Genomic DNA, 24,234 nt, shown 5'->3' with positions numbered 1-24,234 from the left:
GAGTCTACGTAAGTGTGGAAGTAACAATTGTTATTAATTGATAATATGTCGTCGATATACCTGAATGCTGAGTTGAAGGGTACAGCGAGGTTTTTTTTCACGTACAAGTTTAAAAAAAAAAATTCTGCTTCATATGAATACAAAGTCATAAACAAACTGTGCCAATTTGATATTCCTAAATTTCTTCCTGAGAATTCTATTTGTAAGATATGAACCAGCAGTTTGTTATTGTTTACGTGTCATCAAGGATGAAAATTGATTAAAGATTAAGGGAGGAAAATTAGGTGATAAAGCATATCTTCAGGAAGAAACTTGCAATTGTAAGAAGTTTAATCCAATCCTATTATCTGTTCAGAGAGGAATTTACACATTTTTCTTTAATCAACAATAGGCCAAAAAAATCAGTATTTCAGTGCTGAATGCTTTGATAAAAGAAAATTGATTAATGTTTCTACCCCGTTGCTGCTGATCAGGACTATTTACTGATAATCCATACAAGTGACACCAGTCACACCTAATCAAACATACAACCACTCACTAGCGCACTCTCAGCTCGTATACGCTAGCTAGGAAACAATAATTAGCGGCTGCCAAACCATAATGAAGAAACGGTGTCGCTTAGAAAGCACAAAGCATACAACCGCTGCTTTACACCCTTTCTTAAGATCACGTAAGGAAGTTGACACTACCTAGTATGGAATAAGAAGAATAAAGCATTATTAAAAAACCTTCTTTATTTTACATTGAACCAGCATCGTATTTAAGGTGAGAGGCAAGGGATAAAATGTTGAACTCATCACAAAAATAGCGAGAAATACAAAATGAAGCATTCTATTTACTTGGAATAATGTTTCAAGCATATTCATATAATTATGGTTAATCTACAAAAAATAATAATTACGTTTTACGTTTATTTTCCAATAGCACTGTAACACAGACAGAGTACTGCAAGGTTATATAATTTCATTTTGGTTGTAACGCGCTTTCTGATTGAGTAAAAAATATTTAATTGGCCTATCGTATAAAGAAAGTTGCCTACGTCATAGTAAGACTAACGTCAAAAATGTATCAATCCGCCTGACGTTACGTTTCAATTTTGTACTACTTGACGTCAATTTAATAAAGGTCAAATTATTATTTTTTTAAATTTACAATTCATAACAAAACATTTAATTATGAGGAATGAATTCAATATTTATTAGTGTTTTTTTTTACAATTTAAAATGGTGTGGGGCAGTTTACGCTTTTTTATAAACCATTTGATATCAAATATCGAATTCATTTTTTAAATAAAGAGTTCTACTGGTGTTTTGACGTCACAAACGGACTATGACTGTTACGGTGGTTCTTCTACTAATTCAAACTTATGCTTAGGATAAAACAGGGATTAACCACATTTGTAGACAAAATAGTAAGTTGAAACAAATGTAAATATAAGCAATAAATCATTTTTAAAGATATTGTCATAACTGCAACGATATGTGCACACAAATTGATTAAAGCGTGTTAGCGCGATGTAATGTACAATTTTAGCTCTTTGATATCGGTTAATACATGGTTTTATAAACCTGATGAGAATACATTGACCGAGGACGAAGTCCGAGATTGATATACTCTCATCAGGTCTATAAAACCATGTATTGACCGATATCAAAAAGGCTACAACTGTTATTATTATAATAATAAATTAAAAACTAATAATCTTTAACAGCATTATCTAAGAAATAAACAGCAAGTTAAAAAGTTCACCGGGATATGTACGTGGTTGGTCACGTGATCATATCCTGTGAAGCCCGAAGGGCTTCTCAGAAGGTTTGATCACTTCCAACTAACTTCATATAGTGGTGAACTTTTTACATTGTTGGGGCGTGCTACAATCTTTGTGACGTCACGAAAAAGTTCATACAGAAATATTTACATTCTACTGTGTTTTTCCATTAAATTCCGTGATGTTTAAATGCCTCTAAATGCAACACCTATTCACTGCGTATGAATTTACATGTAATTTACATAAGTAGTTCTCAAACAGTGATTTCTATGTAATCGGTTAAAAAATGTATTTCATAAATGTTGTCAAAACACCATGTTTTATAATTATTCAACAAAACAGTTGACTTTATTGTTAAAAGCAACATTTCAATAGTTATTTTTCATGGATTATATTTTCATGCTCGTCGATCTCATCTCAACGGTCTCTGTGAAAGCCAGTTTAAACCGGTATTACAAATCAGCTGTTCTTGCTGTTACTAATTTACTCCCTCCGTGGTCTTCACTTTATATCGATTTATTTCAGTAAACAATTGATTTCTTCAGTAAGGGAATGTAAATATAAGCATTAAATGATTTATTTTTGACGTCGTCGTGTCAATAACTGCCGTCAGGTGAGCAGACAAATTATCATAACGCGCTAACGCGCGTTATTCAATTTGTCTGCTCACCTGACGGCAGTTATTGACACGACGACGTCAAAAATAAATCATTCAATGCTATATTGAACGTTTGAAATCGCTATTCTACTCAGTATAAACCTTTTTGCAAATGTAAATATAGTAAGAATGCGCTATTGTGACGTCACAATGGTGCACATGCCAATGCATGCATTGAGTCATAAAAATCTAATTTCAGTAAGGTTTATAGATTTTTTAAATTTTAGTACAGTAAGGCCAATAACAGAATTTATAGCACGGTCACGTGACAGCAATCGACAAATCATATGCTTGGTAAAAATACGAAATTATAATAACGCGTGTTGTGAAAATTTGTTTGCACGCATAGTTTCAGTTAAGGTATCTCACGTTTTGATTCCATTGAGCAGGTGTTCATTATATTAAAAAAAAATATATGAAATAATTAATTTAAACCTCACAGGAAGATCCTTATTTTATAATTTCACAACATTCATAAAGAAAATCCATTTGAATACAAGAAACAAACAAGTTTGTTGGGGAACTATATTCTCGTGCGGAAGGTTTTTAGTCGAAAATGACAGAAACAAGCAATTTTTTTTTATTAAACATTATTCATTATTCACATTTTTAACATTTGATAAGTTTGTGATATGTTCTATATGTCCGGTATGACTTGCCCAAAACTAAATTTTGAGAAAGTAATAGATGTTAAGCATGAAATCATGCAAATATATAGAAAATGTCTGAATTTTTTAAAGCCAATTTTTGCGAGAATTTTACTTTGAAGCCATATATCTAAAATTTGACATCACTGACCCCCATATTTTATTATGTCAAAATGATACTGAATACTTATCAAGGCAAACTGGATTATCTGATAAAATTCTTGATTTTCAAAATGATTTTATTTCAATCAAATTGTAACTATCATAGAAATTGCCTATTTTAAGTGCAAAAAGGTCACACAAAAATTTATGCAGCTTCATACAAATTTTATTTTGCAATCCCTCTATTCAGTGTGAATATTGTGCATAATTAAAAACAATATTACAAGAAAAAAAAGTTTGCTTAATCAAAAATACTGACAACAAATCCTAATCAGGCTGAAATCGCATTTTAGGTGCAAAAAGATCAAATTAAATTGGCCATAACTCAGAGGGATGAACACTGGTCTCTTATTATCTTTGTATTTTTCTCAAGAAATTCTTGATACAAGAACATTGAGGAGTGGAATACGTTAAGAAATTATGTCTTTCAAAAATTTAATGAAAGAACCATAGTAAACAATTGAAACAAGGATTTGACCGCATACCGATATACGACAAGATCACATCACATAATAAAAAAACTACTGTATATTATATATGAAAAGGGCTATGTACGAAATGATGAAAGTTTGATGAGCACACCCTGCATATTGTGACAGTTCCGCATAAAAGAATGTCATTCCAAAGATCAGATAAAATTAGTCATATGATGATCAAACGTTTTCTGATTATAACATCATTGCACTTTTCTTAAAAGTCACCAATATGACGTCACGGATCTTCTGCTAAAGGATTGATATGCACGCTTCCCAGTCCTTCCCCCTGTGTTTTACTTCCGGTTGCTGACCGGGAACATGACCTCTGAGTTTCCTCTACTTTTTGACAAACTCTCCTGGCACAATTCACGGCCACAGCGACCACTTCCTTCCGAAACAGTATGTAGATCCAGGGGTCTATGACAGAGTTAGTAATACTCAGTCTGACCAGCAGAAGCTCCGTCTCCCCTACACCACTGGTGGCGCCGGAAACGTGCTGAAGAATATTCACCTGTAAAATAAACCAAGCAAATTAAAATTTCACTGTTATCGAGGAGTAAAAAATGGACATTTTCTGTTAGTAATAATGTTAAAAACTTACTATAAGCGGGGACCAACAGGAAGTAAATACTGTTACTATGGAAATTAAGAACACAATCACGTGAACGTCACACCAGCTTTGAGTAGGGGATGCTGAAAAGTTTAGTGTAAGTCTTTTGTAAATGAAATAGACAATCACCGTCAAGTTAAGAAGTAAGGTTAATGTCACAATCAGGACACCCGTAATGGCATACATATAGGCATATACTGCGTTACCAGTGTCTTCCGTGTCAATGAAATTTAGAAAACACCATGAGCCGGGGTAAAAGATCTTTGCAGAACCTAATCCAAAAACATGTAGAATGCAGAGTAAAGCGGAAGTTATCCATAGAAGTGTTAAAGTAATGTTGGCTCTTCGTCCTTTGGTCGTAGAATTGTAGTACAATGGAAAAAACGTAGCAAGGAATCGGTCCACGGACATACAGCAGACGATCATGGCAGACGACAGTAAGGTGAACATGTAGATGAAGGCGAGGTATTCACACACGGGCCGTGGTAGCTGATCCTTGAAGCGGGACAAATACTGGTACTCCGAAATAGGGATGGAAATAAGAAGCCCGCCCCCGTCAGTGATGGCTAAACCAAGCACAAATCTGTAAAACGGGCGCCATTCGTGTATCTTGCTTCGAAAACAGAGAACAATAAGCGCCGCGAGATTCCCGAATACTCCAAACAGGAAGAGTAGGATGACAGGCACCGAGTCCTGGACACTGGGGATGGCCGTTGGGGTGAGGATGGGGGTCGAGGTATGAGGACGGGCGGAGTTCATGTCGGCGAACTCTATACTGAACCTTTTATTACAACAAACCGGATATCGTACACATTCCTAAAAATCTCAATGAGTACCAAAGTTAAACAAAACTTCTTAACAATGTTTGATGATCGGGACTTTATTTAAAGATAAGGTTGTTTTTAGGATTAGTGGGAAATATCATCTGATAAAAAAACTAAATTAACATAATTCTGGATCGGGGTTAAAAGGTCCAAAATTTTCTGTTACTCGTCTTTGTTATTATCATAAAAAGACGTTATTTGTTATGAAATTGTTATTTCTATGAATTAACGAAAGATATCATATGTGTGATTGGTAGTGCTATAAGAACCTGATAATATTATCAGGAAAGTAGGGCTTCGTAAACTCTTTTTTGTATCACCTTATAGCTTTAATTCCGGATTGATTTATCAGCATACAAATGTAAAATGTGTATGCGCGCTTTCAACCATCATTAACCCCCGCCCCCTAAAATAACCCCCCCCCCAAAAAAAAAAAAAAAACAAACAAAAAAACAAAACAAAAAACAAAAACAAAACAACAACAAACAAACAAACCAAAATAAGGCAAAAAAAAAAATAATAAACAGAAAAAACTTTTGTGCCATATTGCATCACTTGGTGATGACAGCTAACCAAATTTTTACAATAGACACCCCCCTCCTGATTCCGACACACTTAAACGATAAGTAGAATTTACGGACACCGCGGGGTCGGCTGAAGTGACAACTTGAGAGAAGTGAACGAGTAAGGGGGTTTCCCTGGAAATCCTCTACCGTGATAACAGATCAATGTTTACACATTCCGCGATGGTTATTTTTATGATATGCAGTTCTCTAGCTATTGCCCTGAATCCAACCGACCTGTCAGGGTCTTTGATACCATTATTATGAATATTTGAAATAAAAGGTGATTTCTAGAAATAGGTGACAAGATAAATGTCGTTATTGACAGTACATGATAAGGGATTGGTTTGTGATTAAAAATACCATCTAATTCGGACTTCTGCTTTATTTATAATTGTAAGAGCCCTAATTAGAGTAAGCACAGTAACGGTATCAACAGTAGTTCCAATTAGGAGCAGCTTCTGACAGGTAAAAGTGTATTGATCAATTCTGTCGCCTAGCAACAGGCTAGCTGTCATCACTGCTCATTGAGACTCAAAACCTACAAAATGAAGGAAATATTCACTCAGGTAAAGCATTATTGTTTATTTATATTTGAATCCAAATTTTATATTCTAAATTCTAGCATTAAGCTCCATTTTGTAGCCTTTTTATTGTTTGATTGAACAAATCTTGCATCTCTTTATTTAAAAAAAATGTCAGATACCTGAAGATAATTTCTGTATATTGATTTACTGCAAATCGATTCGATCTTGATCTTCAGTCATGTTAGAATTGTGCGTTGGTTGTACAAACATCGTGCCTGGCAGATTAACATGTTAAACTTATTTCTTGATTATTTATTTCTAAAAGCATGTTGTCTGTTTGTAAATAATAATTGATGTAACGCTCTTATCCCTTATGCTACACTGATAGGTAACACGTTTGAGAAAGATAAGTGTTATACAATTACACTTGATTTTATTGTTGTTTATTTTCAATAGGGAGTACGTCACACATTGAGGTGAACCATACTACCATACAATATAAAACAGTGTTTTATGATCATACAGGCACTTGACATACAAACAATTACTTCGTGCAACAAGTGTCATTAGTATGTTTATCATTTAAACCAAGTTTTAAAGGGGCATGGTCAGGATTTTGGTCATTTTTATTTTTCTATGTGTGTAAGTGTCAGTCGTAGATGTCAAGATACAAAGCTCACAATTCTTTGTTATGTAAACAAGGTTCGTGACGTGTTTTTATTAACATTGGTTTAATATTCCTATAAAAGTACTTTTCAAGCTGAATTTTCTGCTTATTTGTTTTTGAGCATAAATAAACAGTTCCTAGCGTTTTTAACATTCATTTTAGGTATAAAAAAAACTTGAAATTTTACTTTAACATTTATGTTAAATGTAAATGTAAACAAAACAAAACTTGACCTTACCTATGTTTGCATTATTAAAGAGTTGTGAGCTCAAATTCTCGCTTAAAAGACAACGAATGACACTTAAATCGTGGCTGACTATTAGAAATGTCTCACTGAAGCATTGTAAACATTAGAAACGGAAAAATAATTTTGACCAAAATCGTGTCAAAGCCTAAACAGTATTTAATCGAGAAGGGTCGGAAAACATTTCTCCATTATTGCTATTATTATGTCATATTGGTTTATGCGATAAAATATACTTTATAATTAGTCGTATTAGGATCGTAGAATAACACAGATTTAAAATGTTGTGTTCTGGTATGATCCATGTCTTTTTCTGATCGCTTAGTAAACTTTTTTTGAGAATATTCACTAGTTATACACCATTTTTCAACTTTCTAAAGTAGCGAAACACCCAGTTCGTTTCTGATTGTATGGTATAAGCGTAACATTGTGGGAAAACAGACAGCTAGGTTGTAGACTGTCACTCTCTTCCTTAGGACGAGTTGGATGACTTGCTGAGGAGCGCGGGACAGAAGCTGGTCATCGTTGACTTCTGGGCCACGTGGTGTGGACCGTGTAAGGTGATTGGGCCCATGTTCCGGGTGAGTCCTCAGTCATCAGGTTCTATCTACTAGTATCTGTTCCTTAAATTGTAGATCACAACATTACGCCCTTCTCCCGGTTAATATGATTATTCAAATTAAAATCAAAATAATGCTTCAGAATGATATTAAACTTCAGAGCAAAACAAAAAACAAAAAAACAAGAATTTAATCTAAAAGTGCAAAATATAAAACAGATTCTTAGTGAACCCAAATTGACCCATTTTTAAAAAAATTCTTAAATGAATCCAATGAACTTTTTGTTGTTAGAAATAAAAGTAAATTGACCTTAATGGTATTATTTAAGTTTACAGAAAATACATGTAACTATTTATTTAAATCTTTATCATTAGTTACTCAGATAAAACAAATAATGTACGCAGATTGCGCCATTTTTGTCGACATTGTAATGCTAAATCAACCGCAGAGCGTAAACGGTTATAATATAATTATAAATTTCGGTAGTCATCCATATATAACTCTATTTTAAGTTTATTTATTTGAAAAACCCTCCTCCAGTAACTCGAGCTGAAACAAACATACATACTTTCAGTTTAGGAAAATCTTGCCCATAATTGTTAACAAAATAAAAAAAAATGACAAGTTTATTACAGAGGTTCGTTCCTCTTATTTTAGGTAACTATTATGTCAACTCTAGTCTAAAAATTCATAATATCGTTTATTGATAGCAATTTCCTCTAATCTTATGTACTTAATAAACATTTGAAACACATATGCATATCCACAAAAAAAGATTTTATCTTTATAACAGCTGTACAATATTACATGTAAATACATGTATATGGTAACATATACAACTAATGACGCTATAGTTTTAAAATGTTTCCAAGTACATGTAACTCCATCAATCCTTCACAGAAACTTAATTTCATGAACTAAATAATTGATTTTTATTAGGTTTCTTCTTTCTCCAGAAACTTGCCAATGACCCAGAGTACGAGAAAGATGTAATATTCGCCTCCGTGGACGTGGATGAGGCTAATGTACGATGTCTTGATAATGACCTGACTTACCTACTTTAAATTTATTCCTAGTTTTTTTTGTCTCAACTTTTTGAATTTTATTAACTTAAGATTCATTTAACAGAAAGTATTTTATCCACAAAAACGTTTCATTATGACTGTTTTACTCATAAACAGGAGCTGGCTGAGGAAATAGGAATTGAGTGTATGCCAACGATAATGTTTTTCAAAAACAGCGAAAAGGTAGCATTAACCATATATGTGTTTTTTGTATAGCTATAAATTATCTTTATTAGTGTTTAGGTGTTTAATTTAACAATATTCGCTTTAATATTTAATAGTAATGTAAGGATGACTGTTAATCAAGTTGTCTTCTTTTTTTTACAAAGATTGATGAAATGTCTGGTGCCAACAAAGCCAAACTCGTGGAGAAGATAGAGGAGCTCCGAAAGAGATGACACCCCCCCCCCCCCATCGGATACACAAAGGATCCCCAGTCTTTTCTTAATCGTACTTTATATCAAAACAAAGTACCAACAGCCCCCTCCCTCCTCCTTTTGTCAATACCCGTTTGTATGTGTCCCGTGTCTCCGTGTGCTGGATGTGTTCAATTAAAAATGTTTCCTTCTGACTGAAACGTGTTGTAAAACCATTGAATTACATAAACTGTTAAATACTCCAAATAAATTGTTTAAACAACCAATGTAAAACACATTTGTTAAATTGAAATCTGTAAAATAAATACAAATACGGAAACTCATAATGACGTCGAAATAGAGGATAACAACTTTCAAGCTTTCAATATCAAAGCTTTCATTTGCAAAGTATATAAAACATGTTTTGCTGAAATGCTTACAGTCAACTTCTGACAATCGTTTCTGACTTGAATTTTATATTCTCAAGGACTGCGAACGATAGCATTGTCTAGCCGCCTAACTAAAAGTCATTTTTTGAAAGCTGTCTAATCAAAGTTAATTTTTTATAATAATGTAAACATTTATGTATATTTTCATTTAATATAAATGATTTGGTCAAACAAAGAGAGATAACTTTGTATTTTGGGTTATAATAGCTCATTCCATAATAGAAATAACGGAAAACGGAAATGTTTTTTAAAACATCCCCCCCCCCCCCCCGTGAAACAAAAATTCCTTTTGAGGGGTTGTAATTATTGTTATTTAGCATATTTTTACCAAAGGGTTTGTTGTTTCACGGGGGGGAACAGACCGCAATACATTCCAAAAAAAAAGAATTTTGCTTTGTAAATTTTTGAAAACTAATTAACAGATGTGAATTAATATGAAATTTTACTTTAATATATATCGTAAATATGTTATTATTAAGTTTTTATGCATATATTGGCCGCTAAATAATATTTTCCTAACTCATAGAGACCGATTTCAATGAATTTTTTTTTAGACCCCGCGTTAGCAAAACTTTTGTTTAAAAATGAATAATTTGATTACAAATTTTATTTTGATATGAATTGATTAGGATTTGATTATACTTTTTAGTAGAAAACTTAGTTTTTGAATATCTGATAGGAATTCCGAAATATTTGGATGTAAAATGTAGGCGGGAAACGGGCGTTAGCGTTCGCAGTTCTTCAACATCCTACATGGTACTAACTGTTTTTATTGTCTCGTTGTTTATTTTCTGAGAGTCCCTCGATCTTGATGTGTTTGATGGCCGTGGACTGTTGTTTCTTCCAAGTAAACGATTCCCAAAATTTACCAGCATTACAAGATTCTCCTTCCGAAACAAAATGTAAAGCCATGGGTCAATCACCGAATTGGTCACGGCCATGCGCAAAAAAGTGAGCTCTGTTTTTCCCTGCCCACTTACAGAAAACGTCGCGTGCTGAAATACATTTACCTGAAATGTTAACGATACAGAGTTAGATTTTGTGAGGCTATTAAAAACCTTGACTGTGTTTACCCTCATAAATTACCAGGAAATGGAATATCTAGAAGGCATTATACTCTGTCCAAAGATATTTATGAATCAGGTACATGTAACGTTACTTTGCTGAATTGAAGACTTTTTATGGTTTTAACGTTATTTATCTAATAGCTAGTTTGAAACAAAAATCCAAAGATTTTTTTCCTGTAACTTATTAGAAAACTACCCGGATGTAAATGAAAACGTGTTCGGGCTGATGTGAAAACTTCCAAAAGAATATGAGATGATAGAATTTCCTCTTATATATCTTCGAACGAAGTCTGTTTTTGTTCCCGTCTTTTTCTACGAGTGATAATAGATGGAGTTTCAGTGGATAATATATGGATTTTTTCACTTCATATCGAATTCAATTGTTCTTCCTTTTAAGTATGAGTTGGTATGCCTAATATTTTATAAAAGTCAAAAGGTAAAAGAAAAAAAGAGGAGAAGAATTTAAAAAAAAAAAATTCAATAAAGTTTACCATAAACAAGACATCTCACCCTTATTACCTTATTAAAATTACTACCCTACAGAAGAAAAATGTATTTAAGATTTCTTTTAATTAACGTACTAGCTTTGAAATGAATAATTCTTAAATATAATTGTTATCTTACAGAAACAAAATGTATCATAGATTTTTTTAAATTAATGTGCTAGCTTTGAAATGAATAGTTCTTATATAGAATTGTAATCTTAGTAAGATACAAATAATGGAATATCTTACCATAAGTGGAGCCCAGCAGGAAGTGAAGAGTACGACGATCGCTAAGAGGAAGAGGACCACCGGAAGGTCATTGCGCTTGGTCTTCGTGGCAGTCTTGCTGAACTTGTTCCTGATGAAAAAAATGATCACCAAGAAGTTGATGAACACAGTCATTATAACAACTATTGCTCCAGTGGTGGCGTAGATGTAGGAGTAGATGACCTTTGATGTCACCGACATGTCGATGAAGTCCAGAAAACACCAGGACCCTGGGTAGTAGTTCATACTCGCGCCCAAACCATACAGATGCAGAGAGCTAAGGACTCCTGCTAAGATCCAGACGATCCCCAGCATTATCCAAGTTCGACGATTCTTAGTAGGAGTGTTGTATAGGAACGGGAAAAATATTGCAAAGAAGCGATCAATTGACATGCAGCAGACAATCATTGCAGACGACATTAAGGTGAACATGAAGACGAATCCTAAGTAATCGCACAAAGGTTTGGGGAACACGTATTCAAAATTAGAAATGTATCGATACTCGGCGATCGGGTAGGACGCAAGTATTCCCCCACCATCTGAAATGGCCAGTCCACAAACGAGTTTGTAGAACGGACGCCATTTGTGAGTTTTTGCAGAACAAAACAGAACGAGCACAGCAATGATGTTACCAGCCACTCCAAAGAAAAACAACAGGGAGACAGGAGCGATATTTTCGTATACATGCGTGGTGGTGCTGAAGTTCTGCTGAGGAGTAGAATTGGTGACGGCAATGGCTGCCTCTGTAGAAGTAGTGGATTCGTTGTCCACGTCTGTTGTATTGTAATAGGATACGTACATGGTAGTGAGAAGTCCGTCCGATTTTTCAGATTTACTCAGATTGTCTGAATTAAGATTCACGCCATCTAATGCCAGACGTTCGTCGCCTGTTTTATATGCCACCACTAACGCTAAATTGCGAGATTGACTGAAAGTAATCTGTAAAATTTTATCAATTAATAAAATATCGACCTTTATCCAAATCATCGATCGAAACATAAACAAATTAAGCAACAAAATATTTTGGGTGGATTGAGTTTGATGTAAATTTGTACGGTAACAAGGATGCGATAGCAAAACATCAACGATAAACTTAATACATTATACCTTCAAAGCATTAATAGTTTTTACCAGTTTTAATTCTGACATCATTATTAGGTTATGAACAAACTTTGACTTTAGCTTAATTAAGAAAAATGTGCTAAATATTGACATTCAATGCTTTAACTGCCTTATGAAGTAATGTTATAAGTTTGGATATAGCCATCTGCTGCAGAAGGTTAGTCTTAAATGGATGCTTATTAAAAAGGCTAAGTCAGACCAGGAAGTGTTAGAACCGATGAAATTAGAATAAAGTCAACAAGAACACATTTCAATAGGTCAATACCCAATGCAAAGTGATTCTTCAAAAGTACAAACAACCTTGCATAAAGAATCTGAACGCTATAGCCAAATAAACTTCTGGATGACGTGTGTGGAGGGATTTTCTTCCTAGCATCCGAAATTAAAATCACACGATTAAGAAGATTATTGGTTTAAATATCGATACAAGCGTTCCTTTGATACGTTCATCACAATCACTCGTATATTCAAATACTTATCTTTTTCACAAATAAACATCATTTTTCAAAGAGTTTGTAATGAGAGTATGATTCACTACAGAAGTTTTTGAGTCTTCTTTCAGTATATTTAATTTAACTGCTTGGGGCTTGTTTTTTATGTGATGCCTGCTGTCCGGTTAGAAGCTGACATCGATGTTCTATCCTCTGTATCGAAAATATCCAAACAAATTAAATCTGATCCGGGGACTCCACACCGACAAGCGCTTTGTGCAGAGTAAACGGCGAAGAAGGACATCGTTTTTGTACAAGTGTCACACCAAGATGTGAACAATCTAAAGCCCCTTTCACAATTGGCGCACGACCACTTTACACCACTTTGCGTTCGAAATTTTTGAGCTTCGCACGAGATCTCGCATTCGTTGCATACGTTTTACTGGTCGCATCAAGTCTCCTCTGAATAGTGGACATGCACACTATTCAGACGCGACCAAACGCGATCCAAATTATCGCAGTGCAACGCACGAACATGAGTACGTTTTACAACGTTTTTGTGTACTCGCAAGAGTGATGCACGATTTATAAAGATCGTAAGGTAAATCGCTGGTGTTTATCCGTCTGTTTTGTGACCGTGAGACTGTTGCTCAACGTGTTTCATGTAATCTTGCAACGTTTTACTATCATTGCACGACTTATCAGCCTCAATATGCCATGCTTTGCTACTAATATATATACCCTGTATAAGTATCTCTGTTTCAGAACAAAATTTACAAGATACATTTATTGCATGATGGTGAGGGAAATACATGTATGAAGATTTAGTTCCTCAAGATAAATGATATTTTCCGAGGGCTTCGCCCAAGAGAAATTTGTTTTTTTCTGGGGAATAAATGTTCATATTCCCTGAACAGTTATGCAATAAACGTTTTATTATACCAAGCAACATATGATTACACAAAATACTTTGATTTCTAATAATGTTTGACTTTTCAACAGTCGCAACATGAACGTCGTGATGGTTTGATTTCCCATGTAACTGTCTCACTTTCTTTCATAAATCATAGAAAGTTAAGTTGGTTCTGAGATATAAAGAGAATCTTAATGATTAAATATTTTTGATTTAATCATTTTTGTCTATATCGTATGCTCATATCGGCTATTTCATTCCTATGACATTGCCCTGTCACGTGACTTTCTAGACCAATCAGATATAATAGAATAATCATATTAAGGTATAACAATAAATGCTGCTGCATATCTGTATCTTCTTGGGCGGCATCTTTTCTCGCTTTCAACTATGTCAACTGAATATGGGCGGTGTATATACCCCCTCTGACTCGCACGATCATTCATACCATGGAACGCATTTATAATCGCACGTCCAATCACATTGGCGCACGTTCAATCGTCCGATCACCTAGTCACTCGCGCGTTCTTATCGTATTGTTTTTCAGCAGTTGCTTTCATTGTACAAGAGTCGCATACAGACGCAAGATATATTGCAAGATTCAATGCGTTTACATCGCAGAACGCTCGCTTAGATCGTGCGGAAATTCGTACGAATACTTTTTTCATATGCGATTATTTTGGCAACAGTTTACGATTCATATCTAATTTTTTCGGTCGCACGAATATTTGGTCGCTTCTGCTCGTGCGCCAATTGTGAAAAGGGGCTTTAGATCTTGCGAAATTCGTACGAATACTTTTTTTATATGCGATTTTTTCGGCAACAATTAACGATTCATATCTTATTTTTCGATCGCACGAATATTTGGTCGCTTCTGCTTGTGCGTCAATTGTGTAAGGGGCTTAACGGTGACCACCCAATCAGGATAGTTTTACCTGGATCCCAGTCGATAGAGACAAACACTACCAAGGATACATAAAAGCTACATGTTGTAACCTCTTGCCTTCTTCCAGACCGATGTTAAAAAATTAAAAACGCTTAACTACATCATTCAAGTTTATTTAGATACTAGTATCAAACCATCGGCTTTTATCAATAACTGAAAGAAAAGAAAGTTGGTAAAGTTTTAATATAAAATGATAAAAGAAATCGAGATGTTCTATTCCGGTCATTTTCATTTGATAAAATATTACCTCTTTTAGAAAAGGAAAAGCTAGCAATTTATTGATACAGGTATTGATTGAATCATTAGTTTCCGTGTGACTTGTTCTAACCGGAAAGAAAATAAAGGATTGATAAATAAACACTGCTTTCGTTTATCTAAAGTGAGGAAATTTGAATCAATTCAGATAAATGATTTATATCATATTTTATAGATTGCAGTTAATATATTTCATTTTAAATAATTGATCTCTCTTACAGCACAAAACATACTTTATTTTAAGATAAATGATAAAATTGACAATACAAAAAATGTTCGTAGACTCTATATATTTATTGATTTATTCTATATACCTTTCACTTGTCCATATAAATCAGGTATTTCTCAGTGTCAGGATAGACCTACTTACTGTCCTCCTTCGTAGCTTACTAGAGATGACGAAATTCACAAATAACGATGGAATTTTCCAAGTAAGAACGTGTTATTTATGATAAGTACTAACAAACAAATGGGGTTTGATTTGAATAGTTTAAATTAAACAACAGCAAAATCCAGCAATATTGATTTTATTTGTAAAAGCATATGCATGCAAAGTACAATTTAATAGTGAATTTTAACTATTTACACGTATTCATACATATGATGATCATTTGTTTACACAATTAATAGTAATACTTGAAATCTGTTCATTCATTAAACTTATCCAATCTAGAAATTAAAGCTTTTTACAAGAAGAAAAATATGAGATTTGGGAAGTTTTTCTTGTCCGATTCAGATACATAATTATATTGTGATATACAAATGTAATTACTGCAAAAGCATACAAACATTAATAACCAGATGAAATTTAAACATAATTTAATAATTGAGGTCTTACATCAATATAAAATGATTCATACCTTTTAACAATGATAATTCATAATGCAGCTTTAACAATGATAATTCATAATGCAGCTTTAACAATGATAATTCATAATGCAGCTTTAACAATGATAATTCATAATGCAGCTTTAACAATGATAATTCATAATGCAGCTTTAACAATGATAATTCATAATGCAGCTTTACAATGATAATTCATAATGCAGCTGACCCTTTTCAGAATTACTTTTAAAAGCTAATGCACTAGTACGCAAATGATGAGATACCTTATTTAATTTAACCTCTTTATTCGCAAAAAACGTCCAAAAAATTATATTCAGAACGACTACTAAATTATTTTTAAAAAATAAATGTTTATAATAGCAATAAATCATATCTGGGTTGCCAATAAAAAAAGTGCAAGTTTACAATATCGTTTTTCAAATGGAGGTATTCTAATACCTATACTAATTCTAAGAACTACAGCTTAAGGGTTCGACTTAAAATGTTGATGATTTGTCTTGTTGTTTATCTGTTCTCTGAGAGTCCTGATCTTGATGTACTTGTTTGTTGAGAGCTGTTATCTTTTAGTAAACGATTCTTAAGATTCAACAGCATGACAAGCGATTCCTTCCGGAAAAGAATATAAATCCAAGGGTCAATAACTGAGTTGGTCACCGCCATGCGCAAAAGATTTAGTTCCGTCTTTCCCTGTCCAGTTATAGCAAAAGAAGCGTGCTGAAAAATATTCACCTGGAATTAAAAAAAATATATAGATAAATATTATTTGTATGAGTATGTAAGTATTATAAGATACAAGGCTATCAAATGGTTAACGGACACATCTTTTATTTTTTAGAAGTATATAACCGAGAAGCAAACAATAAAAGCAAACAATAAAAAAAGGAAGATAAGTACTATAATATCAAGTTCAATGAATAAAGATACCGATATTATAATTTCAGTCCCATGCTAAAATCTTTACCATTAGTGGAGCCCAGCAGGAAGTGAAGACTAAAACAATAGTCAGCAAGAAAAGAACCACTGAAAGATCCTTGTGTTTGGTTGCTTTTGTCGATTTTTTGAACTTGTGACGAATGAAAAACACGATGACGATGAAGTTGACGGTCACCGTCAGTATGACGACCACTGCTCCAGTGGTGGCGTAGATGTAGGAATAGATGACATTCGATGACACCGACATGTCGATGAAGTCCAGAAAACACCAGGACCCCGGGTAGTAGTTCAAACTGGAGCCTAAGCCATATAGGTGAAGAGAACTAAGGATCCCCGCTAACGTCCAAGCTACCCCAAGCATAACCAGAACTCGACGATTCTTTGTCGGAGTGTTGTACAGGATTGGAAAAAATATCGCGTAGAAGCGATCAAGAGACATACAGCAGACGATCATGGCAGACGACATTAAGGTGAACATGAAGACGAATCCTACGTAGTCACACACTGCCTTTGGGAACACGTATTCAAAATTAGAAATGTATCGATACTCAGCGAACGGGTAGGACGCTAAAATCCCCCCACCATCTGAAATAGCGAGTCCAAATACCAGCCTGTAAAACGGGCGCCATTTGTGAGTCTTTGCAGAACAAATCAGAACGAGCAGAGCAATGACGTTGCCGGACACCCCAAAGAAAAACAGCAGGGTGACAGGAGCAATGTTTTCGTACACACGCGTTGTGGTTGTTAGGTTCAGTGGAGGGGTAGAGTTGTTGACGGAGTTGACGTCTTCTGTGGATGTGGTGGACATATTATATACGTCCGTTAAGTTGTTCATGGTTATGCGAAATTCCCCTGAATTATGTAGCAAAACTAATTATTGGCTTCAGGATTTAGTTCTGTAAATGATTAAAATGAAATTTAAATTAACGTTTTTGCATTAAAGCCATTGCAGTATACTACTTTTGATATTATATCAATCAAGAAAGTGAAAGAAATAGCTATAGCTACTACCAGGCAACGGATAGTTCGCTTACCTTAGATGTGCGAAGATTTTGAATAGATGCTGTACATGCTACGCATTCACAAAATGTAAATTAACATTGTTTATGAGTAAAACTTAAATCCATAAAGGGTACAAAACATTACGAATGTCAAATTAAAACATAAAAAAAAACATATAAGAATATTGTACAAGCTTTAATTCAATAAAAGCTGGCATTAGTTAAAAGTCAACATTAAAATATCTCTCCAATAGATAAGGGGCTTTAATTGTCATAATATGATAAAATATATCTAGTTTAATCATTTTATACATTTCGACTATTACAAATGATTGCTATCTGGCAATGTTATCCTTTGAACACTCCCCCGTCGTCGTCTGAAAGCTGTGATTCTGCTGTTCGGTTAGTAGAAGACATAACTGTTGACACTTGTTTTGTATCCGCTGTTTCGGATATTCCCGACAAATCATGTGTGATCTGGAGACTTCTCCCCCGCACGCGTTCGATGGCGCGAAGTATGATCATGAGGACCTCCTTCCGGAACAGGATGTAGATCCAGGGATCTACCACGGAGTTTGTGACGGCCATGCGTAGAACTGTGAGTTCGGTGAATCCTTCCCCCTCAATAGAACCAGAGGCGTGCTGCAGTATGTTAACCTGATTTTTGAAAGAATTATACGATAAAATGACTTGATAACTGTCGGAGTCAATGTATCAATGTTAAAATCACCACAAACTCTAGAATTATTAGGACTTGACAATGGTAAAAAATTTTCAGAATATATTAAAGACAAATAGGCAAAAGAAAAATGTGAAGCTAATTCATCGCTTTCGTTGAATATACATATCGGAACATTTTTCCTAGCATCACAGATATGTTTTTCTGTTTCATTTAAATGTTCTCAAAATATGTTCAAGCACCGTAGAAGTTTACTACTAATTCGTCATCAATGGTTCTACCACCTTAGGTGATAATTTAAGCACAAAAACATTGGAATCGCCTTACCATAAGGGGAGCCCAGCAAGACGTAAACACTGTGACGATGACGATAAGGAAAGCAATGACATGTATATCTCTTTTTTTGCTTGCCCTCTTCTTAGTAAGTCTGTTTCTGACGAAGAACGATACGACCGCCATATTTATTACAAGAGTCGTCAACACAACAAGCACACCCACGGAGGCGTAAATGTAGGAATAGATTGTGTTTTCTCTATAATTTGGATATGTGGAATTCAATTCAATAAAGTTTAGAAAACACCACGAACCGGGGTAAATGTTTTTGCTGGAACCCAGTCCATATAGATGAAGGCTACTGAGGATTCCCGAAAGGCACCACACAGCGGCTAAGATGATATTCGTCCGCAGCCCTTTTGTAGGGGAGTTATAAAGAAATGGATAGAACGTAGCAAAGAATCTGTCAAAAGACATGCAGCAGACGATCATGGCAGACGACATTAAGGTAAACATGAAGACGAATCCGAGGTACTCACACAAAGGTGTTGGGAACAAATATTCAAACTTAGAAATGTACCGATATTCAGCAAACGGATACGATGCTAGAATCCCACCTCCATCAGATATGGCAAGGCCGCACACGAAGCGATAAAAAGGGCGCCATTTGTGAGTTTTGGAGGAACAGCAAAGTACAGATAGAGCAATAACGTTTCCAACAACTCCAAAGAAAAACAGCAATGTCACTGGGCCGGCGTTTTCGTACACCTTTGTAGTGGCTGCTGGCTGGACTGTAGTAGCGTTGATTGGAACTGCAGTTGACGAATTATTCCCCTCCATGATTTTTTCTACACGCACACTGTTATAGATCAAGACGGTTTACCATGACGCTAAGGCTTAATCAGATATCACAACCATCGACTGCCATAAATAAATTGAAGGAATTTAGGGTGATAATTTTACTTCAAATGATAACACCGACGTAGAGCTGCTCATGTCCTGTTTGTGAGTGAATCCATTATTTATCAGGTGTAGAGCAAATGAATTTCAACCATGGTCAAATAGCTGATTTCTTTCTTCTTATGCATTGCACGGTTACCAAGTTCTAACTTCTTGTTTGTAAGTAATTGGATAAACTTTCTTGGGTATTTTTTCCGTGTTTGGATATCATATCAACGAGTATTTCCTCAGTGAGGAAGAAATCGGAGAACTTTCAATTATACATTAGATTGCGGAAAGCATTGAAAATTATGGTTTTATTATCAGTTCACAGGGCACGCCATTTATAACAATATCTGAAGCACTAGAAGCGAGAAGATTCATATTGATGTAATTTATTTTACGGAAATAAAAATATTTTTTCAATGCACGGTGACCTAAATTTTAAAAGGGCTATGTGCTGCAGTTTTGAAATTGAATAATAAAAGATGACATGCAATTATAAAGTAATAGATTTTTTAAAATTTTATTTTGATAATCATTGACTTTAGTTAGAGCGTTAGTGTGATTAAACTGTACATCTTTTAGTGCGAGGGAAACTTTTATCAAAATAACTTAGAAATTTATAGTACAAGAATGATTTCTTAAAAATCTACTATTATGAAATGGTAAAAAAAACTAAATAGATATTACTGATGATGCAATGCAAAACAAATCGTTAATATTTGAAAAGTAGTTTTACCTGAAATGTTATTACTTGGCAAAAAACATCAACAATTAATACCCCCGCGCACTTTCTTGTTAACATAAAAGATATAAATAGCATAGTATTATTTGAATTTGTTCCAGTGCGTTTAAAAAAAAATAAAAAGTGTAAAAATTTAAAAACCCTACAATTAAAAAAACCCAGATATTAATTTTTATCAATTCTTGATTATAAATACATCAAATCAATAAGACAAATGAGAATGAGGTAGTTTCCGTTGTCCACTACTATTCTAGCATTATTTGATTAGTAACCAAGTGCTGCATTGTCATAATGTTCTGGTAAAATGTCAAGCGCCCCTCTAAACTTCCGTCCACAATAAAGCTATCCTATCTTTAGTCAAGTATATCGACAAAAATGCTATTTAGGCCAACAGGGGAAACATCAGTTTTTAATGATCTAATCAATTACCCTAAACATATTTGTGTTATCTTTACTGTGTATGTATAGCAAAACATACTGAAGTGTCCTTTTTAGTGTAAATAGAAGCTGTGGTTTAGTATCACTTTAGTAGCTTGTGGTATGCGTCCATTGCATAAGGTCATATCTTTATGTCAATCATCTTTATTAAGTTGATAAATTATCAAAAAATTATCAAGTTAAGATAAATACGGAAGCCCATTAATGCCAGAAAATATTGAATCTTACCTTATACTAGGGGGCTTCCGTAGAGAAGATTAAATATAAATAAAGTGAAATCATGTGAGATCGCCGAATACAGTTTAAATACGATAAAAGAATTAACATAATCATAAATATGGTTTATACAAAACACAATATTTCTTAAGGATTTTTTTCCAAATAATATCGTTAATAGAATGTGTATTATACACACTGGGACATACAAACGTACACCTTTCAATGATCATAAATTTCATTTAAAATGAATATTGTTAACAATCCTCATTATTATAGCTTTGATAAATATAAAATTAAAGTTATTTGTTTAGTTAGCTTTTTTCAACAAAGATTTTGAAATTTTTCTAATGTCGGTAGGTAACAGATCACAAGTAGCGACGACAACATTTTGGCCGTGACGCTTCTTTTAATTTACATTTGCAAACTTTATATTTGCAAATTTATATCCTTACACGAATATTCAAAATATTTGAAAGATAATTTCATAAAGGTACAATCTAACATTTAAGAAAATGCATTATAGTATTTCATCTTACCTTCAATATAGATCTTCACAGTATGAAATTCAGACAGATCTAAAAATAATTTATAAAAGTTTTGCATTTAATTTGCGAATTCCCATTCTCGATGGACATCAGTATTTCCCTGGTTGTAGAACAGTGTTCTTCTGTTTGTAACAAATTGCTAGTTTCCGCATTATCATGAATCCTACAACTTTTTATCCACAAAAATTCACTGCAGGAAACTGTGTTAGGTGTTTTTACAGTACACATAATATTGTTTTTCATTATATGGCGTCAGTGGGGAGATCTTATTTGACTTTGGTAAGATGCCAAATCTTATATAGAATAACCACATTGTAGAGGTTTGGTTAATGACGCGTCGTGTTATGTGTATGTAAATTGAATACAATGAAAATGGATTAACTGCATAACCAAATATTGCTGATTCATCTAAAGATCTAAACACAATCGCTTAAAATCGTTAATAATAATAATCATTAATTGTTTCACGTTTGTATAACATCCCGCGAAAAGAATAGTGTACGAGGAAAACAATTTTTTTGCTTTAAATTAAAGTTGAATATAAAAATACTTAAACTAATCGATAAATAATTAATTAATGCTTTAAATATTGGAAAGACATTTCTGGAAAGTTGAATTTCCCAGCTTACAACAGCTGCTAATAAAAGATTGAAAAATTTCGTTTTTCACTTTCTGTTCCTTGAGAGGAAAATAGTAATAAGAAAATGTATTTTGTGTTTTATAAAAACCCTATGATACTACGGAAAACCACTATTAGTATTCGGAATATAATGTGACTAACAAGTTTTATTATAACAATGAAGACAAAATAGGCTGACTATTCGCTTTGGAAATTGACATTGTAATAAGATAAAATTACTAAACTGACAAATACAATAACGATTTATAGCTTTATGTTAGTCATACTTGGTACGGGAAAGCTGTTTAGATGTTTCTATTAACGAATAAAATCGCTTCATTTTTATAGAAATGAAATGTTTGTGAAATATTTCGACGAAAATGTACACCATAAAGTACAAAAGTAATAGTCTGGTTGCAGATTTTATTATGAGCCTTTGTTTTTCTTGTGTATATCTATATGAGATTAGTTTTGTTAAAATTTGAAGATTTGAGTCAAGACTCTCATTCTTCTCCCAGGTAAAATCCATGTTTTACAAATCAATTGAAAGATGTACTTAATTTGACCTGGAGTAGCACCAGTCCCGGATTATTTTCGTAATATGTGTGAAGTTTTTGTTTTGATAATAGTTCTACAGTTCAGAGCAGAAATGTTAGAGTTTCTCTCCGAAATAAAATAGAGGAAGAAAATTCGTCACACCCTTGTGTAAGTTCGGTTTTGTCATTTACACTGTCAACTTCCAAGGCAAGCGTGTTGTGGAATGCTAATCTAAAGTTCTAAATAAGCACCTTTGCAAATTAAGAACAAGAATATGTCACATTATTTGCCACAGGGTAACAATTGATTAATATGATAACATCTAGATCTCTGCAGCTACATGTAGTATGTATGGTCACCTAGGAAGCCAAATATGTACGTCATAATTTTAAAAATATTGCCAATACAAAACTTAAAAATTCGAAATATTATCTTTATGTTTACATCTAACGCCCTTTAACCTGCGTTTTAATTACTTACTGCTGATTCTTGATTACTTTCTATATTTCCAAGTAAGATTGCTTTTTGTTAACTTTCAAAATAGGTTTTTATTATCGATATTTCGAGATAAAAAGAAATGAACCTTGTTCAAAATTACTCTAAATTTCACAGCGTTTTTGACACTACAGAGGAAAGGCAATTTATAAGCCAATATTTTCCACATGCAGACAGTAACTGTTTTATGAAAATTTAAAAAAAACCCAACAATCGTATAGACAAACCACAGGAAGTAGGATTCGCCCCCCCCCCCCCCCCAACTCACACACACCAACACCAACTCCTCTTAAAAATATTTAGTTCCAGGGGTAGATCCAGAATGTGAAGTTAGAGGGGGCGTCAGTATAAGACAGGGAGTCTGGAGAGGCCGCTTTGTGGCCTCCAGATGGTCCAGGGCAAAGTCCTGTTGGTGACCCAGGGGGCAAAGCCGGCCCCAGAAGCTCCAGGATTCTAGAGATTTTGTAGACGTTTGAGATATTTCTTCTCGTAATTACCGGTATACTTAAAGTAATAAAATTATTTACAATTTTTAAAGGTTTGTAGATTTAAGACCTACAGTCATCAAATTCCTCTGTCTTGTAGAAATCCAAGAAACATATCCTTTTATTTTTTTTCTTTCGAATGACTGTAAATTAATCAGTTTAAAAACCAAGTTCAATGGGACAATGTAAATTAATGAAGTTTTAATAAAAGATAACTATATATACCAGCTAATATTATAATAACAATGGAAGAGTCGTTAAAACACTAGTTAGTATAACCAATTACTTAAAGGTGGGTATATGGGTGACTGGTCATATTTGAACCCAAGGACAGCGTAACCAAAATGTTTTTTCCTGGGTTTTTTTAGTTACACCATTGAACACACGCGTTTTCTTCATATTGCACCATTGAAACA

The 24,234-nt window shown here is 33.9% G+C and overlaps 5 protein-coding genes across 9 annotated transcripts; 1 reads left to right on the top strand and 4 right to left on the bottom strand.

Moving 5' to 3' along the window:
- Nucleotides 1–2,970: 2,970 nt before the first annotated feature.
- LOC128166809 (prostaglandin E2 receptor EP4 subtype-like) lies at nucleotides 2,971–5,371 on the bottom strand. 2 transcript variants are annotated; one of them, XM_052832196.1, is made up of 3 exons: nucleotides 4,528–5,371; nucleotides 4,313–4,404; nucleotides 2,971–4,222 (listed from the first exon to the last, which is right to left on the bottom strand). In XM_052832196.1, exons 1-3 carry the CDS (start codon nucleotides 5,078–5,080, stop codon nucleotides 3,947–3,949), a joined length of 921 nt encoding a protein of 306 aa, XP_052688156.1. In that variant the 5' UTR covers nucleotides 5,081–5,371; the 3' UTR covers nucleotides 2,971–3,946. The 2 variants fall into 2 exon arrangements, with proteins under 2 accessions (XP_052688156.1, XP_052688155.1); XM_052832195.1 differs by having other exon boundaries at nucleotides 2,972–4,222; nucleotides 4,313–5,363.
- A 575-nt stretch (nucleotides 5,372–5,946) lies between these two features.
- On the top strand, nucleotides 5,947–9,420 carry LOC128164597 (thioredoxin-like). The gene is made up of 5 exons (XM_052828529.1): nucleotides 5,947–6,277; nucleotides 7,623–7,727; nucleotides 8,663–8,731; nucleotides 8,888–8,953; nucleotides 9,100–9,420. Exons 1-5 carry the CDS (start codon nucleotides 6,257–6,259, stop codon nucleotides 9,166–9,168), a joined length of 330 nt encoding a protein of 109 aa, XP_052684489.1. The 5' UTR covers nucleotides 5,947–6,256; the 3' UTR covers nucleotides 9,169–9,420.
- A 146-nt stretch (nucleotides 9,421–9,566) lies between these two features.
- Nucleotides 9,567–12,285, bottom strand: LOC128164596 (prostaglandin E2 receptor EP4 subtype-like). The gene is made up of 2 exons (XM_052828528.1): nucleotides 11,377–12,285; nucleotides 9,567–10,585 (listed from the first exon to the last, which is right to left on the bottom strand). Exons 1-2 carry the CDS (start codon nucleotides 12,193–12,195, stop codon nucleotides 10,325–10,327), a joined length of 1,080 nt encoding a protein of 359 aa, XP_052684488.1. The 5' UTR covers nucleotides 12,196–12,285; the 3' UTR covers nucleotides 9,567–10,324.
- A 3,287-nt stretch (nucleotides 12,286–15,572) lies between these two features.
- Nucleotides 15,573–21,805, bottom strand: LOC128164470 (prostaglandin E2 receptor EP4 subtype-like). Of its 4 annotated transcripts, XM_052828306.1 has the most exons (4): nucleotides 21,674–21,805; nucleotides 21,147–21,160; nucleotides 16,869–17,736; nucleotides 15,573–16,636 (listed from the first exon to the last, which is right to left on the bottom strand). In XM_052828306.1, exons 3-4 carry the CDS (start codon nucleotides 17,673–17,675, stop codon nucleotides 16,412–16,414), a joined length of 1,032 nt encoding a protein of 343 aa, XP_052684266.1. In that variant the 5' UTR covers nucleotides 17,676–17,736; nucleotides 21,147–21,160; nucleotides 21,674–21,805; the 3' UTR covers nucleotides 15,573–16,411. The 4 variants fall into 4 exon arrangements, with proteins under 4 accessions (XP_052684266.1, XP_052684265.1, XP_052684264.1 ...); XM_052828305.1 differs by lacking the exon at nucleotides 21,147–21,160 and having other exon boundaries at nucleotides 21,674–21,795; XM_052828304.1 differs by lacking the exons at nucleotides 21,147–21,160; nucleotides 21,674–21,805 and adding an exon at nucleotides 17,875–18,005.
- On the bottom strand, nucleotides 18,023–20,201 carry LOC128164469 (prostaglandin E2 receptor EP4 subtype-like). The gene is made up of 2 exons (XM_052828302.1): nucleotides 18,848–20,201; nucleotides 18,023–18,498 (listed from the first exon to the last, which is right to left on the bottom strand). Exons 1-2 carry the CDS (start codon nucleotides 19,631–19,633, stop codon nucleotides 18,190–18,192), a joined length of 1,095 nt encoding a protein of 364 aa, XP_052684262.1. The 5' UTR covers nucleotides 19,634–20,201; the 3' UTR covers nucleotides 18,023–18,189.
- Nucleotides 21,806–24,234: the final 2,429 nt, after the last annotated feature.

This window comes from Crassostrea angulata, chromosome 10, assembly GCF_025612915.1.
Source record: "Crassostrea angulata isolate pt1a10 chromosome 10, ASM2561291v2, whole genome shotgun sequence".
NCBI lineage: Eukaryota > Metazoa > Mollusca > Bivalvia > Ostreida > Ostreidae > Magallana > Magallana angulata.
The sequence above is the reverse complement of the archived record's forward strand: the minus strand, read 5'-3'. Positions and strand labels throughout refer to the sequence as shown.